The 14,699-nt window shown below is 46.2% G+C and overlaps 1 protein-coding gene across 4 annotated transcripts in view; it reads left to right on the top strand.

Annotated features, from left to right (window-relative positions):
- The window catches only part of LARGE1 (LARGE xylosyl- and glucuronyltransferase 1), a 375,539-nt gene that overhangs the window by 297,564 nt on the left and 63,276 nt on the right, over nt 1-14,699 (top strand). For all 4 annotated transcript variants that reach the window (XM_043542469.1, XM_043542463.1, XM_043542466.1 and 1 more), the window contains 2 exons: nt 2,665-2,777; nt 5,540-5,665. In XM_043542469.1, the coding sequence (XP_043398404.1) occupies nt 2,665-2,777; nt 5,540-5,665 (239 nt within the window). The remainder of the gene's footprint in view (nt 1-2,664; nt 2,778-5,539; nt 5,666-14,699) is intronic.

The raw sequence follows: 14,699 nt of genomic DNA, 5'->3' as shown, positions 1-14,699 counted from the left end.
TGAGAGACATCCTGGAAAATTGTGGTGACTCTGCTAGGTCATGTGGTCATGTCACCTGGTACTAAACACCACCTGGGACACTACTGGTACTTTTCCACTGGAAACAAAGGCCTCCTGCCTTATGTAAATTCTATTTAAAGCTGGGGAGTAAGGCAAACAGGGCTGTTCTCCATTGCCTTCCTGCCCAACAAGAAAGACTGCTGAGAGTACCTGAAGAGACAAAGGAACTGAGCGGTGGGAAAGGCAAGGGCTGAGTCCAGACTAAGACAGAAGTCTAGTCTCTAAAGAGAAATAACTGAAACTCTAAGCTACAGGAACTCTTCAACTTGTCTAAAACAACATTTAGGATGAGAAATTACTTTTTGAAACCAGCCTCTTTAAGATCTTAAGCTTAGTATGCATGTTCTGTTTTATTTGTTTGGTAATCTGCTTTGTTCTGTTTGCTATCCCTTATAACCACTTAAAATCTGCCTTTTATAGTTAATAAACTTGCTTTTGTTTATTATTAAACCCAGTTTGTGCAATTTATAACTGGGGGGGCAAGAAGTTTGTGCATATCTTCCTCCACATTGAGGGAGGAGGCAAATTTATGAGTTTACATTGTATAGATTTCTCTACAGCGCAAGGCTGTATTATTTTGGGCCTACTTTCCAAAGGGGAGCTGCACTTGAGTGCTGGGCAATTTCCTAGCTGAGTCTTCTCATAGAGAGCTGTTTGGAGACTATGTGATTCTACAGCTGGTGCATTCCTATGAAGCCATGGGGCTTCTATCACTTCCCTTGGTAGATTAAGATGTTTTTCGTAATATTCAGCCTACATTTATTTCCCTTTTCATAATTTCTTTCTTTTACTTCTACTTATATCCCCTTGGGCTCCCCCAAATAATTTTTCTCCCTGTTTGGTATTTGCTTCTTCAAATATTTGAGGGTAGTTGCTATAATCCCCGTTAGTTATCATTAAAATGTGCTAATTTTTACAAGGCCTTCAGTTTAGTATCACTTGCAAATGTCATTAATACTCTGTTTACTCCTTCTTCCAGAACACCAATGAAAACCTATCACTGATCCCACTAGACACCTCCCACCAACATGATACATTGCCATTTATCAGTACTCTTTGTTTATGGTCCTTCAGACAGTTTTCATTCCCCATGACAGCATTCTTATCTAAGTCCATGTGAATTAATTTTTTCAAGTAAGGTTTTGTGAGGTGTTCTATTAAAGGTTTTACTTAAATCCAGCTACATTGCTTCTACTGCATTTTCTGCATCCACAAGTAGAATAATTCTATCCAGAAACAAAACCACCAAAGAAGAAGAATGAATGTAGAGCTCTTTTCCCGCTAAACGTTACTTTCTGATCTGAGGATCCTCTTCTCTCTCCTGTTTTTCCTTGCTTAATGCTCATTGCCACAGTGATAGGCTCTCTACGAGGGCTAGTTTATGACCCGTCCCTTACTTACAATGGTGATCTCATAGGAGTCAGTGGGACTGCTCCTGTAAGTAACTGCTCACCATTGGAAGTAAGGGATTTGCAATCTGGCCATAAGTGGTTAAAATAAATACATGGAACCAGATTCTACCAGGCTTACACTGAGTAATACTTTTCACTTTAGGGGTGACGTCCCAGTCCCACTGAAGTCAATGGCAAAACTTAATGGGGCCAGAATTAAATGTCTACTCATTTAAATCAGCAGGACTTTTCATGGTCTAATCTTCTGCTCAGTGTGAGTAAGGATGGCAGAATCTGGCTGATTATAGACACACCCATTCTCAAGAACCAGCATTATCACCACCATTTCTCTGGCAGAGAGTAATCTGACAGGGTTCCCTTTGGAGCCCATAACTTCCCTTCTTAAAGCAGCTGCAGTGGGGTCATTATTGAATGATATGAGACACATTTTTTCTCACTTGGAAACTACCATCTAAGCCCCTTTGGAATGAAAAAGCTGACTTGGAAAATACTCTCTTTAATGTAACCAGGTGTTACCAGTTCAGTTTGTCAGCAATACCCTCGTGTCCAGGCCCGTCATACTGAAATCAGGCTTAATTCTAGGGTCAATGTAATGGGCCTGCTGGATGTTCAGCACCTTTCCCCACCCCCAGCTCTTCACCTGCTCCCCTCTCTGCCTGTAACACCACCCTCTGGCCCAGCTGCCCCTTTGCTGAGTCTAGATGAACCAACTTCCTTTTGTCTGTTGCCCCTCTGTTTTTCCTCTGCATTTCAAGCACGGTTTTCCCCATCCACGTGATGTTCTGTAACTCCCTGTTGTATCTTATCCTTACTGAGGTGGTAAGCTTTCTGGGCAGACACTGTCTTACTTTATTGTGTTTGTATGGCACCCAGCACAATGAGGTAACAATCCTGAGTGGAACCTTTGGGCACCACTGTAACAGAGAAGTACTTTAATAATAATAATTATAATACATTCTCCTTCAAAATTGTTATTTATTAGAGCTACTTTATGTCTGTAAATAATGCGTCATGAAAATATTTATCCTGATTTCAATCAAAAGCACGGGTTGGCAGATGGAATAGCTTCCAACTCTGGTATTTGCAAAATGTTCTTCTTTTGACTGCAGTGATGCAACACTTAGGCACGGAGGTCCTTGCTTTGCACATTACATTATGGCTTCTCTTTCCCTGCATTGCATTGTCTCTTTAGGGGTTATCCTGCTACTTCTGGATAAGTTGCGAAAGATGAAATGGGAGCAGATGTGGAGACTCACTGCTGAAAGAGAGTTAATGAGCATGCTGTCAACTTCACTGGCTGACCAGGTGGGTTGGGCAGGCAGTTTTGAAGTCCTAGTACAAACATTGCTCCTTGGATTGGGGGTGGGGAGGGAGAGAGGAAGGAAGGTAGATAGGTAGGTGTCCTGCCATGTTCTCTTAAACAGGCAGAACTCATTGCCATGTCTTTCTGGAGAAATTTTTGAATGTGGGAGATAGAGATTTATCCATAAGACTCCTATTTACAGACTGAAATTTTTACCTCTGATGCACAGATGCTTTTTAAAGGGACACAGTTGGAGACTTTTTCTTTTTTATAGCCTTTACTTCAGCCTTTCATTCTTTCTTTGAAAGACTCCAGACTTTTGAAGCTTGAAAAAACTGTTTCTTTCTCTACTGCTTTTGTTATTTTCATTTTGACAAATGGTGATTTTGATTGTCAGTCTCTGGATACTTCTGATGCCTGCATCGCTGCAGAATATGAGCATCTCACAAACATTAATGTATTTATCCTCACAATACCCCTATTAAGTGAGGAGGGATTACTGTCCCCATTTTACTGATGGGGAACTCAGGCCCGGAGAAACTAAGGAGCTGATCCAAAGCCCACTGAAGTCTATAAAGAGACTCCCACGGATTTCAGTGGCCTTTGAGTCAGATCATAAGTGACTTGCCCAAAATCACATGGAGAACACGTAGCAGAGGTGGGAATTGAACCGAGATCCTTGGACTCTTACTCTAGCACAGGGGTCGGCAGCCTAAGGCAGGCGTGCCAAAGACGGCACGCGAGCCGATTTTTAATGGCATGCTGCTGCCTGCCAGGTCCCAGCCACCGGCCCCGCTCAGCCCGCTGCCAAACGCAGGCCGGGACTCCGGCAGGCAGCAGCATGCCATTAAAAATCCTGCTCAGCCCAGCTCGCTCTTCTTCACCCCACCCGCCCACCATTCTCTCCTTGCAGGGCAGGCAAGCTCCCCCTCCCCTGCCTCTTCCCCCAGCGTGCTGGGTTCCTGCCCCTCCTCCGCTCCCTCCCTGCCTTGGATCAGCTGATGGCCCTTGCGGGGGAGGGGGAGAAGCGGAGCTGCAGCGCGCTTGCTGCTCTGGGGAGGAGGCGGAGAAGAGGTGGGGACAGGGCCGTGGGGAAGGGGGGGTGGAATCAGGGCATATCCCCTCCAGCCCCCTGCCGTGAGCTGCTCAGGGCAAGGGGCTGGGAGCACCCCCACGACCCCAGCCCACCCCCCCTGCCCTCTGCCCTGACCCCTGCACCTCCCCACACACCCCAGCCCTCTGCCCTGACCCCTGCACCCCCTCACACATCCCCAGCCCCCTGCCCTGACTCCTGCACCCCCCACACATACCCAGCCCCCCCACACCCCGTGTCCTGACTCTTGCATCCCCCACATTCCCACCCCCACCCTGAGCACCAAATGGGAGCTCCTGCACCCCCCGCCCCACCCCCTACATTCCCACCTGTACCCTCGCACCAAATGGGAGCTTCCCAGGTAAGCGCTCCACACCCAAACCTCCTGCTCCAACCATGAGCCCCCTCCCTCATTCTAGCTCCTGGCCAGACCCTACACCCCAACCCCCAGCCCTGAGCTCAGTGCACTCCCACCCTCCGCTCAGTGCAGAGAGAGAGGAAGAGAATGGGCTAGAACCAGGGAGAGGGTAGGTACCCACTCTATATGGGCAGGGCCAGGATCCCAGACCGGCAGTGGGCTGAGCGGGGCTGGCAGCCGGGACCCTGGCTGGCAGGAGCCGGCGGACGGAACCCCAGACGGGCAGCGGGCTGAGCCGCTCAGCCCACTGCTAGTCTGGGGTCCCGGTCGCCGGCCCCACTCAGCCCGCTGCTGGTCTGGGGTTCTGGCTGCCAGCCCCTTGCCACCCAGGGTCCTGGCCGCAGGCCCCGCTCAGCCCATTGCCGGCCTAGGTGAATGGAACCCCAGGCTGGCAGAGGGCTAAGCGGGCCAGCAACGTAAGATCAGCATTTTAATTTAATTTTAAATGAAGCTTCTTAAACATTTTGAAAACCTTGTTTACTTTACATACAACAATAGTTTAGTTATATAATATATAGACTTATAGAGAGAGAGCTTCTAAAAATGTTAAAATGTATTACTGGCACGCGAAACCTTAAATTAAAGTGAATAAATGAAGACTCGGCACACCAGTTCTGAAAGGTTGCCGACCCCTGCTCTAGTATCTTAAGCACAAAGACCATTTTTCCCCTCCCACTGCAAGACTTCATAAGAGCAGATCATAGTGGCACTTACACTGTAAACTGTTTTGTAGCCCTGTCTCACATGTGTTTTCTGTGAAACACTTAGAGCACTTGCGAGCAATATAAAATAATAACTAATACTCCTACTGGTAGTTCATCATAAGGGACAGTAACTGCCAGGATCGCTCTTCTTTCTTTTATTGAAAATTGATGCTGTACTTAGGAACAGCAGGCAGTTCACCATCTGCCACATAGTACTCCCCATGATGGAGAAAAAACAGTTTTGGCCAGTGATACAAAATACTTGTTTTGAAAACCCAGGTGCAGTCTGCTTGCATTCTGCTTGAAAAAGAGTCTGTTTTCCTCTAGTTCAGACTTACAAGTCGGCCCTTGGGGTTCCAGCACCTTTAACCAAAGCAGAATTGTGAAGCTAGGTTTGCAGAGCTGACAGCTTAATGTAATAACTCCCTATTCTCCCTCTCACTTGCTCTCTGAGCAAAGGACTGAAGAGAGTCAGTTCAGAGAGATGTGATTGATCATCTGTCTGCTGAAATGGTGTACCTGATTGTTTTTCTGTTTTTTGTCTGCCAGGATATCTTCAATGCAGTCATCAAGCAGAACCCGTTCCTTGTCTACCAGCTTCCATGTTTCTGGAATGTGCAGCTGTCTGACCACACCCGTTCTGAACAGTGCTATAGGGATGTGTCTGACCTAAAGGTATGTTTAGCTACAGCCGCAACCCAATGACTTGGGTCTTGCTTGTGTTTTGGGAGATAAAATGGAAGTTCCCACAGTGGCAGAGAGATGAAGCATAAGGGATGGCCTGTGTGCATTCTTTGTGCAGTAAAAGCTGAGGGAACAAATGTGCTTTTGTTTTGGTCTGCATGTTTGTAATCGTGAAAATGGAAGATGGATAACACTGCCTAGAGCTAAGCTGGGTGCAGACAGATGCTGCACCACCTCCTTACCCACACACACTATGTCTCTGCAGTGTACTTAAGCTTGACCTGCAGCTCTCACTGCTGTGTCAGTACTTTACTACTCCTGAACAGGGAATGATATCACCCTTGTATTCTGAGCATGCTGCAAGAGTTTTTAAACAGAATTGTTTGATATGGAGAGTTTCACAAAGAAGAGCAGAAGGATGGCGTAACCCTGAACTGAACTGTCTCATCAGCGCGGGAGGTGGCGGGGGAGGGAGGGTGAACTAGATGAACTCTTGACCTCCTCTTTGGGCCCACATTTCTTTGTTTCTATAGTGTATGGGGGACCAACTCCTAAGGACATTAGGCAGTTCTTACTCAGCATTTACCAGCTCTTTACTCTGGCAAACTCCTACTGACTTCGCTAAGACTTCCCCTGAGTAAGGACTGAGTAGAAACCAAGTAAGGATAACAGGATATAGCACAAAAAAAGTAACGCTACAATATCAATAGAATACTCAGTAACACATTTTTCACTGTGATGAAATAGAGTGTAGAAGAGGAAATCGATAGGTGACTTCACTGTGGGGAGACTGATGCTGCTGCAATCGATGCAGCAGGGATCAATTTAGTGGGTCTAGTGATAGGGTGACCAGATATCCCGTTTTTAAAGGGACAGTCCCGAATTTAAGCCCTCCTGCAGGTGTCCCGACTTTTTCTTAAAAATGAGTAAATTGTCCCGTATTTTCTGTCTCCCCCGCCATCAGTACTGGCGGGTCCTGGTGCTGGCCAGATCCCTGGTCGCCAGCCGCCCGCCCAGCGGCAGTGAGTGGGGTGGGGGGGTCCAGTGGCCAATGATGGGGGTGGGTGTGCAAGGCTGGTGGCGGGCAAAGATGCAGTGCGCGAGGCCAGCCACTCCCCCTGCTGGTCCGTCAGCGCAGCTCCCACTGCATGCCAGCTCTCGGCCAGCAGGGCCCTGTCCCCGTCCCGTTTCCAACCGGCCCTGGCTGCGCGCTTCGATCTGTGATGGCTGGTGAGTGCAGGCAGGTGCCAGGCAGTGACTGATTATGTGTCACCTTTACTGCCCACCCATCAGCCCTTTATGTGCTCCCCCTCTCACTGTCCTCTCCCTGCTTTGCCCCTTCACACCCCTAGCCCCGTTTCTCCTCCATATCCCGCCCCCCCCGCCCCCCTCCGGTCGGAGCGCTCAGCTCAGCAACAGCCTGGCCGGCAGGCGCCAAATACTGGAAATTATTCTACAAGGGCTAGTATACAGCCTACCTAGGCAGCAGTAGGCAATCATTGTCATTACAGACTAATCACAGTTAGAACTGTTCGAATATTGCAAACAATTTTTCTGATTGTTTTTTTCAAATGTTAAAACAAGTTCATTTTGGCTGAGCCCATCTTTGTGTTTGCTCTCTCTGAATGTTCTATCAAATGAATTTTCTGGTAGGAGTGCTCATAGAAACAGCAAATTTTCGATTCATAAATGTAAGTAATCACTTTGGAAACCCTGATTCCAAAAGTTACATGCATCCAAAAAGGGACCAGAAACATGTGATTTTTTGATGGAGTTACATCACAAATGTAGGTGGAGTGATCTAGAGGGTTGCTGAAAAATTAATGCACTCAGTAAGCATTTTACTGTTCATGTATAGGCAGGACCCAAGCAGCAGGGATTCATAGTGTCATTGCACTCTGTCCTGTTATAAAGTGCTGGTGAACATTCTGGTTCCTTTACACTTCTGGTAAGAACAATGTATAGGAGTGATTGCCAGGATCAGAACAAAAAAGGAGATCTTGGAGTAGAAGCAAAAATGGTTTTAAAGGAAGAATTCTGTCAAAATGCCCCTCTTGTGGAAAAATCTTCTTGTATCTTCCATATACAATAGAATAAAGTAACATTAATTCACGTAAGTATCTGAGACACCCATTGTGGATTACCAAATTTATGTTGACTAATGTCATTTAGTCTCAGTTATTTATTATTGTATTTCATAGTATGCTACTAAAATTACTGTAATATTTTGTAAAAAGTAATGAAGCCTTAGATACAGAAGAATCTAATTCAAGCACCTTTGGGTTAGCCCTTAACCCAGCACCGTACTTTAGTACTTGCCTAATTTTTATCCCCAGGAGTAGTCCCTCCAGCGTCAGTTATACTTACAAGCATAGGCGTTGTGTGACTGCTGTATTTGGGGAGAGGGGCAAAGCATGCACGTGTGCACATGCACGCATACGCATGTGAACGCTGAAGCCAGTCCTCTTGGCTCACTGGCTCTCTCCCCCGGCCTTGAGGGTACTTGGGCTGCCGGTGCTGGGGGGCAGATATGCTTGCTTAACTGGGGAGCCCCAGCTGCTGCTGGCCGACACTCCAGCACCAGCTGCTGCAGCGATGTCACTGCTCTGGTGCTGCTGGGGCCGCCTCCCTGCAGGGGCTGCTGCCACCACCGAGGGGACACCACGTGCCAGGCTCTTGCTTCCCCCCATCCCATCCCTTTTTCTTCCACACACCCTCCTTCCCCTAGCACCACATTGCCCGGCCCCCCTCGAGGCCCCCCCCTCAGGCACTCACCATTATACAGGAAACAGGCAGGCACTGGGACCAAGGAGGCAGTGTCCAGCTGCCAAGGTAGGGACCCAAGCGCAGGAGAACAGCTGCTCCATCCCACCGCCTTCTCTGCTCCCCTTGAACTGAAACATGCCAGGGAGGGTGTGGGGAAGGAGGTGCAGCGTGGGAAGGTCAGAGCCCCCTCCCGGGCAGGCCAAGCAAAGCAAGCCCTGCAGGGCAGCTTAGCATTTGCAGAAATGCGGGGGGGAGTGGCACGTGACCCCATGTGACACCCCCCCACACACCTTGCCTCTGTTTGGGGAGTAGGCAATACCCTCCCTGCACCTGCCCCCAAACTATGCCCATGCTTAGAAGCCTAAAATCAGGTATGACCTTAAGTACTTTACTAAATCAGGGGCATAAATCTTTATTGAGTTATTGGGTCAGTGCCTCAGCTTATGTAGATAGGCATAGCTCCATTGACTTCTGTGAAGCTGTGCCAATGTGCACAAGCTGAGGAACTGATCCATAATGTGAGACCACAGGATTGGGGTTATTTTATTTTATTTTTGTGAGCATTTTTCAATTTGTTGATTAGCATTATGGCATTTAGTGAGATTCTAGTTTCTAACAAAATGCGAGCTGTGTCAGTATGTGGTCTTTACATGAACCGTGCAGCAGACATATTTAACATGAGTTTGAAGGCATATTTTTTAAATCTGTAAATTAGTCAGTTTCCATGACATTTGATATAAATGGTACAACACTATATATTTGGCACATCCTGTATTTCATGGTGAATAAGACTGGAGTAAAAAATAAGGTAGTAGAGGCCTCCAGGGGAGAGAGAAAGATGAATTATAAAGTTGGTGCTGGAGGATTAAGAAGGATGTCTTGGGGAAAAAGGAAATAGTGGAAGAGATTTAAATTCCAGACTAAAGCTGGTCCAGGCTTTAGTATTATTCAAGTCAAGTGAAACTGCATTTTTCCCCGTCAAGCAGAAAATACACCAGTTTAATTCCATCTGGTCTCAAAGTCCATAGGAAAGGAGGACTTGTGGCACCTTAGAGACTAACCAATGTATTTGTTATTTATTTTATTTATTTATTTATGCTCAAATAAATTGGTTAGTCTCTAAGGTGCCACAAGTACTCCTTTTCTTTTTGCGAATGCAGACTAACACGGCTGCTACTCTAAAAAAGTCCATTAGGACTTGTCATCATTACATACAACATTATGTCAAATAAACTTAGGGACGCTTCATAGTTAGCTGCTATTCAAGTATGTATATACTTCTCTGCCGCTCTGTTCACAGCCCTGAATAATGGAAGCACAATGTGGTCAGCATGCTTTATGAAGGTGGAAGCTCTTGCATATATCCTATCAACTGCATAGAATTCTAATCATTATTTTTCTCTGTGCATTTTCCTCCTAAGTTGCCTTAATATCTTCTTTAGCAATTTTTATTCTTTTAAATTGGAGAGGCCCAGATTTTTGGTGGCTGTTGAAATTAGCTATCCCAATTTATACCAGCTAGGATCTGGCTCAAAATGGTCAATGTGAGCCATTCTTACAGAAGTCGTAAGAGGGGCACAGTACATCAGGCAAAAAGTGCTGAAGCACTGCTACTCACACTGTATAGATAATAGCTTATTATGCTGGAGGTACATATATACTCAATGGTCCTGATCCCTGAAATCAGTGGGGCACAGCCTGCATGCAGAGTTTCTTGCTGGATGGGAACCTATGTTTTCTTTTCCCTTTTGGCCAAAGGTATGTTCTTGTCTGTGAAGAAATTTCAGTTACTGTGGTCTGGCAAAGGTAGGGTTGCCACGTTTCTAATTGCTGGTAACTGGACCCCCGAGCCCTGCCCCTCCCAGCCTCTTCCTTCAAGGCTCCACCTCTTCCTCTGAGGACCCACCCCCTTCTCTGCCTCTTCCCCTCAAGGCCCTGCCCCTGTCGCTCACTCCTCTTCCCCCCTCTCAGTGTCACTCGCTGGATCGTCTCCACTTCCCTCCCACCCCAGCTGGGCTTCCTCTGCTCCAGGGCTGGGATGGAAGCTGTTGCAGTCTGACAAGGAACCTGCCTGTAGGTAGGAGGCAGCCTCGTCTGAGCAGGAGCTGGTGCGGGTTAATGACCCGGCACCTCCCCTGACCCCGCGGTAACCAGACTTTTGGTGTCCGGTCAGCACATCTGACCGGACACTGCTAGGTCCCCTTTTCAGCCGGAAAGTCCGGTCCAAAACCGGGTACCTGGCAACCATAGGCAAAGACCAAATGGCAACAGAGATCCTATGAAAGAAAGTAAACAATTGTAATGTCTCTGACAATGAACTGTGACCTTAATGAATGAGTCAAGCATGAGAAGAAGGCTGATTGTCAATGATTCAACTTCTGTTTACACACAAGGATTCTGGTAATTCAGTCATGGTAAAAAGACTGGGAATTTGCTAAATTATTATTTGCAGTGTTGTTGCAGTCATGTTGATCCTAAGATATGAGAGAGGCAAAGTAGATATGATAAAATCTTTTATTGGACCAACTTGTGGAAGATACATAGCTTTCAAACTGCACAGAGTTCTTCAGGTCTGGGGAAAGAAATCAGAGTGTCTGAGCTAAATACAAGTTGTGACAGATAGTTCAGCATAAGGAGTAACATGTAGCAGGTCAGTTGAGATGAAGTGGGTAATAAGGGTTAGATTGTTATGCAAAAGGGGTTTGAAGCGGACGATTAACTGTCAGCAGGCAGTGTATATTACAGATTGTTGTAATGATCCATGAAAGCAGTTTCTCTGTTAAGTCCATGGATACAATCAAATCCTTACCCAGACAACTCCAAGAGAAACTCTATAACCTCATTCCCCATCAACCCACCCCAGGGACCTTCTACATGCACCCCAAGATACACAAACAAGGGAACCCAGGCAGATCCACCATATCTGGCCTTGTCATTCTTACTGAAGGAATATCAGAACTCATAGAAACCATCCTGTGAAGGAGCAGAGAGACTGCAGCCCAGCACAGCAGGGGTTAAAGAACACCTGTGGGTTCAGCTAGTCCCGCCCTGTTATACCTGCAACCAGTGCCAGGCCTGGAGGGGGGAGAAAAGAAGAGAGCCTGGTTCAGTCAGGGGCTGACTAGCAGGGCCATGTCCCAAACTAAAAGGACTTGCATAGGGAGCAAGCCAGGAAAACAGGGATCCATCTCCCCTGTTTAGGGGTTGAGCAACACAGGACCCTGGGCCAGGACCTGTGGGAGAAGGGGGCGGTCAGGTTCTCCTACAGCCAGTGGCACAGCAAGGGGGGGCAGCGGGGCAGCAGCCGCTCCCCCACTGAGCACAAGTGGCACCTTGTCAATTTCTTGGCGCCTTTTAAATTTTCCCCTGTTGAGGGAACAGGGGGAGCGATCCAAAAAAATGGTGCCACCCGCTGCGGCACTTTTACTCACCTGGCGGCGCTCTGGGTCTTCGGTGGCACCTCGGTGGTGGGACCTTAAGTGCCGCCGAAGACACCCGGAGCGAGTGAGGGCCTGCCGCCAGAGTGCCGCTGGGTGAGTAACAGTGCCGCAGCGGGTGGCGCCTTTTTTTTGGGTCGCTCCCCCGTTCCCTCCTGGCTACAGCCCCCCGAACCAACGATCTAGCCACTAGCTTGCCCGGCCACTGAGGGTCCTATCGCATATCCTTACATGATTCATCATACAAAGTGCCAGCTTCCTCCAAGACACTAGCAATTTCCTTTGCAAACTCCACAACATTAACAACATTCCCCAGAATCCCATCCTTGCCACCATGGATGTCACCTCCCTATACACCGACATTCCTCACCATGACGGCACTGGTTCCTGCCTCAAATACCTACAAGAGAATGGACAACACTCGGCTATCCACACAAAACACAGCACCAAACTCATCCATTTCATCCTCAACCACAACAACTTCACATTTAACAGCAAACACTTTCCCCAAAATGTGGGAACAGCCATAGGTACTAAGGTAGCTCCCAATACACCAGCCTCTTCATGAGCCATCTCAAGGAAGAATTTCTGAAAAATGCACCACAAAATCAACAATATACCTGAGATACATCAATGATATTTTCATCCTTTGGACAGAAGACCTAAACTCTCTCAGAGATTTCCACCACAATTTCAACAATCACTGCCCTCCATCAAACTCTCTGTAGAACACTCCAACCCCAGCATCAACTTCCTGGACACTACAACTAAATTCAACATTAGAACGCTACAAATGACTGTATTGAAGAAACTCACTGATCACCACTCTGAAGCCTTAAGAAGGTACCCAGAGATACAGTGTTCTGCTGGAGGGTATGGCTATGTGCTCTAAACATCAGGTTTGAAATATTGAGTCTCCCTGGAGCAAATGATGCAACTTGCAACAACTTGAAACCTAGGAAAGGTTGCACAGAACTTTGTCTTTAATTAAGTTCCATTCAGTTAACTGTGTGAATTTTCAGGCCATACCTTAAAAACTGCAGCTCTGATGTCTGTGTGGATGTTAGAGCCAGGGTTGTAAAAGTAGGAGTCTGTGCTTGCATCATTATGCTACATATCCTTCCTCCACTGCTATAGAGCATTTTCTGCTATCTTCCGTCTCAAAGTTAAATGCATTTTCATGGTGTGCCAAGTGTATAACAGGCCAAGTGGTTTGGGACGAAAGATGTGGTATAAAGGTAAACTATCATTACAATGTACTCTGCTTCACTTGAGCACAATATATTTGGTTGTATTCCAGGGAACTGATTGAGCCTAATTTCAGTGAGTGGTAAAGGATGCTGATTAAGTGGGATGGTATTAGTAGAAATTTAGATAGTGCCAAGTTGCTTAATGGTGATTAATCAGGAGTTAAATAGGTGTGGAATTCTAAGATCAGATCTTTTAGGACATAAATTGCTAAATAAAGATTAAGAGGTATATTTTCCTTAATTCTTAGGAGGCCTTAGTCAAGGATGCCCGTGTTTATGTGGTGTCTAACCAAGCAGTTCCAGGTAGTGGAATTTACATGCTCTAGCTGCATGGTTTTCCACACCAGCAGAGCTTCAAAGTCCTGGAAATTGAAGCTCTCTCTTTTCACAATTTCTTTTAAAATGCTAGGAAATTAAAAGAAAGGGTAAAAAAGAAAAAAGAAAGCGAACACAATATTAAAGTATGGTTCAGTCCTGGAAAAGGGGCACAGCAAAAATGACATTTTTGGGTTCTACATTCATTGTCTCTTTCTAATCTCCAGTTCAGAATTGCTCAGCTTGCACGTAAAGATTTATTTTTCATTTCTAAGTGCCCTATCCACCAAATCATCCTTAAACTCTTAACAGTCAAATTGAGTTGTTACCATATCATGCATCATCCCCAGTAACAAAGGTTCTCATAGCCCCATTATGGCTTCAGCTATATCTATTCAACCCTATCGTCTTCATATTATTCCCTCAGTGATGCCTGTTCCAACCCATGTAAGGTTACACTGGTATCTTTGGGCTGTAGAATCTTTGCTGTTGGTGATGGTGCACAAGACGGAAACAATCCAGCTTCAGTCTGAGCCCATGATGAATTTGTGGGCTTGGCACTTAGAAAAAAACATACAATATTGTCTTCTGTGTATATTAGGAATTGATGCTGGTGGTTAAGATGCTTAGTGTCTTGTGAAGCTTGCTATCCTTTTGTATTTTCAGGTATTTCAGGGAGTTTCATTAATTACGCTCCTTTTTAAAATAGCCCCTCACCTTTAATAGATCTGTTTTATGCTTTTTCTAGTGTCCTTGACTTGGTTACATTGTTTCTTTCTGTCCTCTGACCAGTTGAAATCTGCTTGTCCTTCTTAATAAAAATTCAGGTTTTCTGGACGATAATCAATTCCATTCATCTTTCTTCAGCTCACTCCAGGCAGCCTTGACATCTGTACACATACACAATCTTGACACGCATTTCAAATCTGATTAGATCATGACCACCAGATCGTTGACACTTACCAGCTTTTGGAGACGCAATAACTTTTCAATTGCAGCAGCAAGGAGACTCAGAGTTGGCATCTACAGTTGTCTTGATTTGACATCATCACCCACGTAGTAGAATAGAGGCATCAGGACACTAGTATTCTGCTGCAATGTGACATAGTGTGTGATGATGGGAAAGCCCTGTGGGGATGGGAGCCAGTCCTATACACAGAAATTTGGTTTATTCTCATTAACGATTTGAATGGTTCAGATCCCCAAGATGAGGATTTGAGGTGCTCAGGCAGGAGACACAATACGCAGGGGGAATGC

This window comes from Chelonia mydas, chromosome 1, assembly GCF_015237465.2.
Source record: "Chelonia mydas isolate rCheMyd1 chromosome 1, rCheMyd1.pri.v2, whole genome shotgun sequence".
NCBI classification, from domain to species: domain Eukaryota; kingdom Metazoa; phylum Chordata; order Testudines; family Cheloniidae; genus Chelonia; species Chelonia mydas.
The sequence above is the reverse complement of the archived record's forward strand: the minus strand, read 5'-3'. Positions and strand labels throughout refer to the sequence as shown.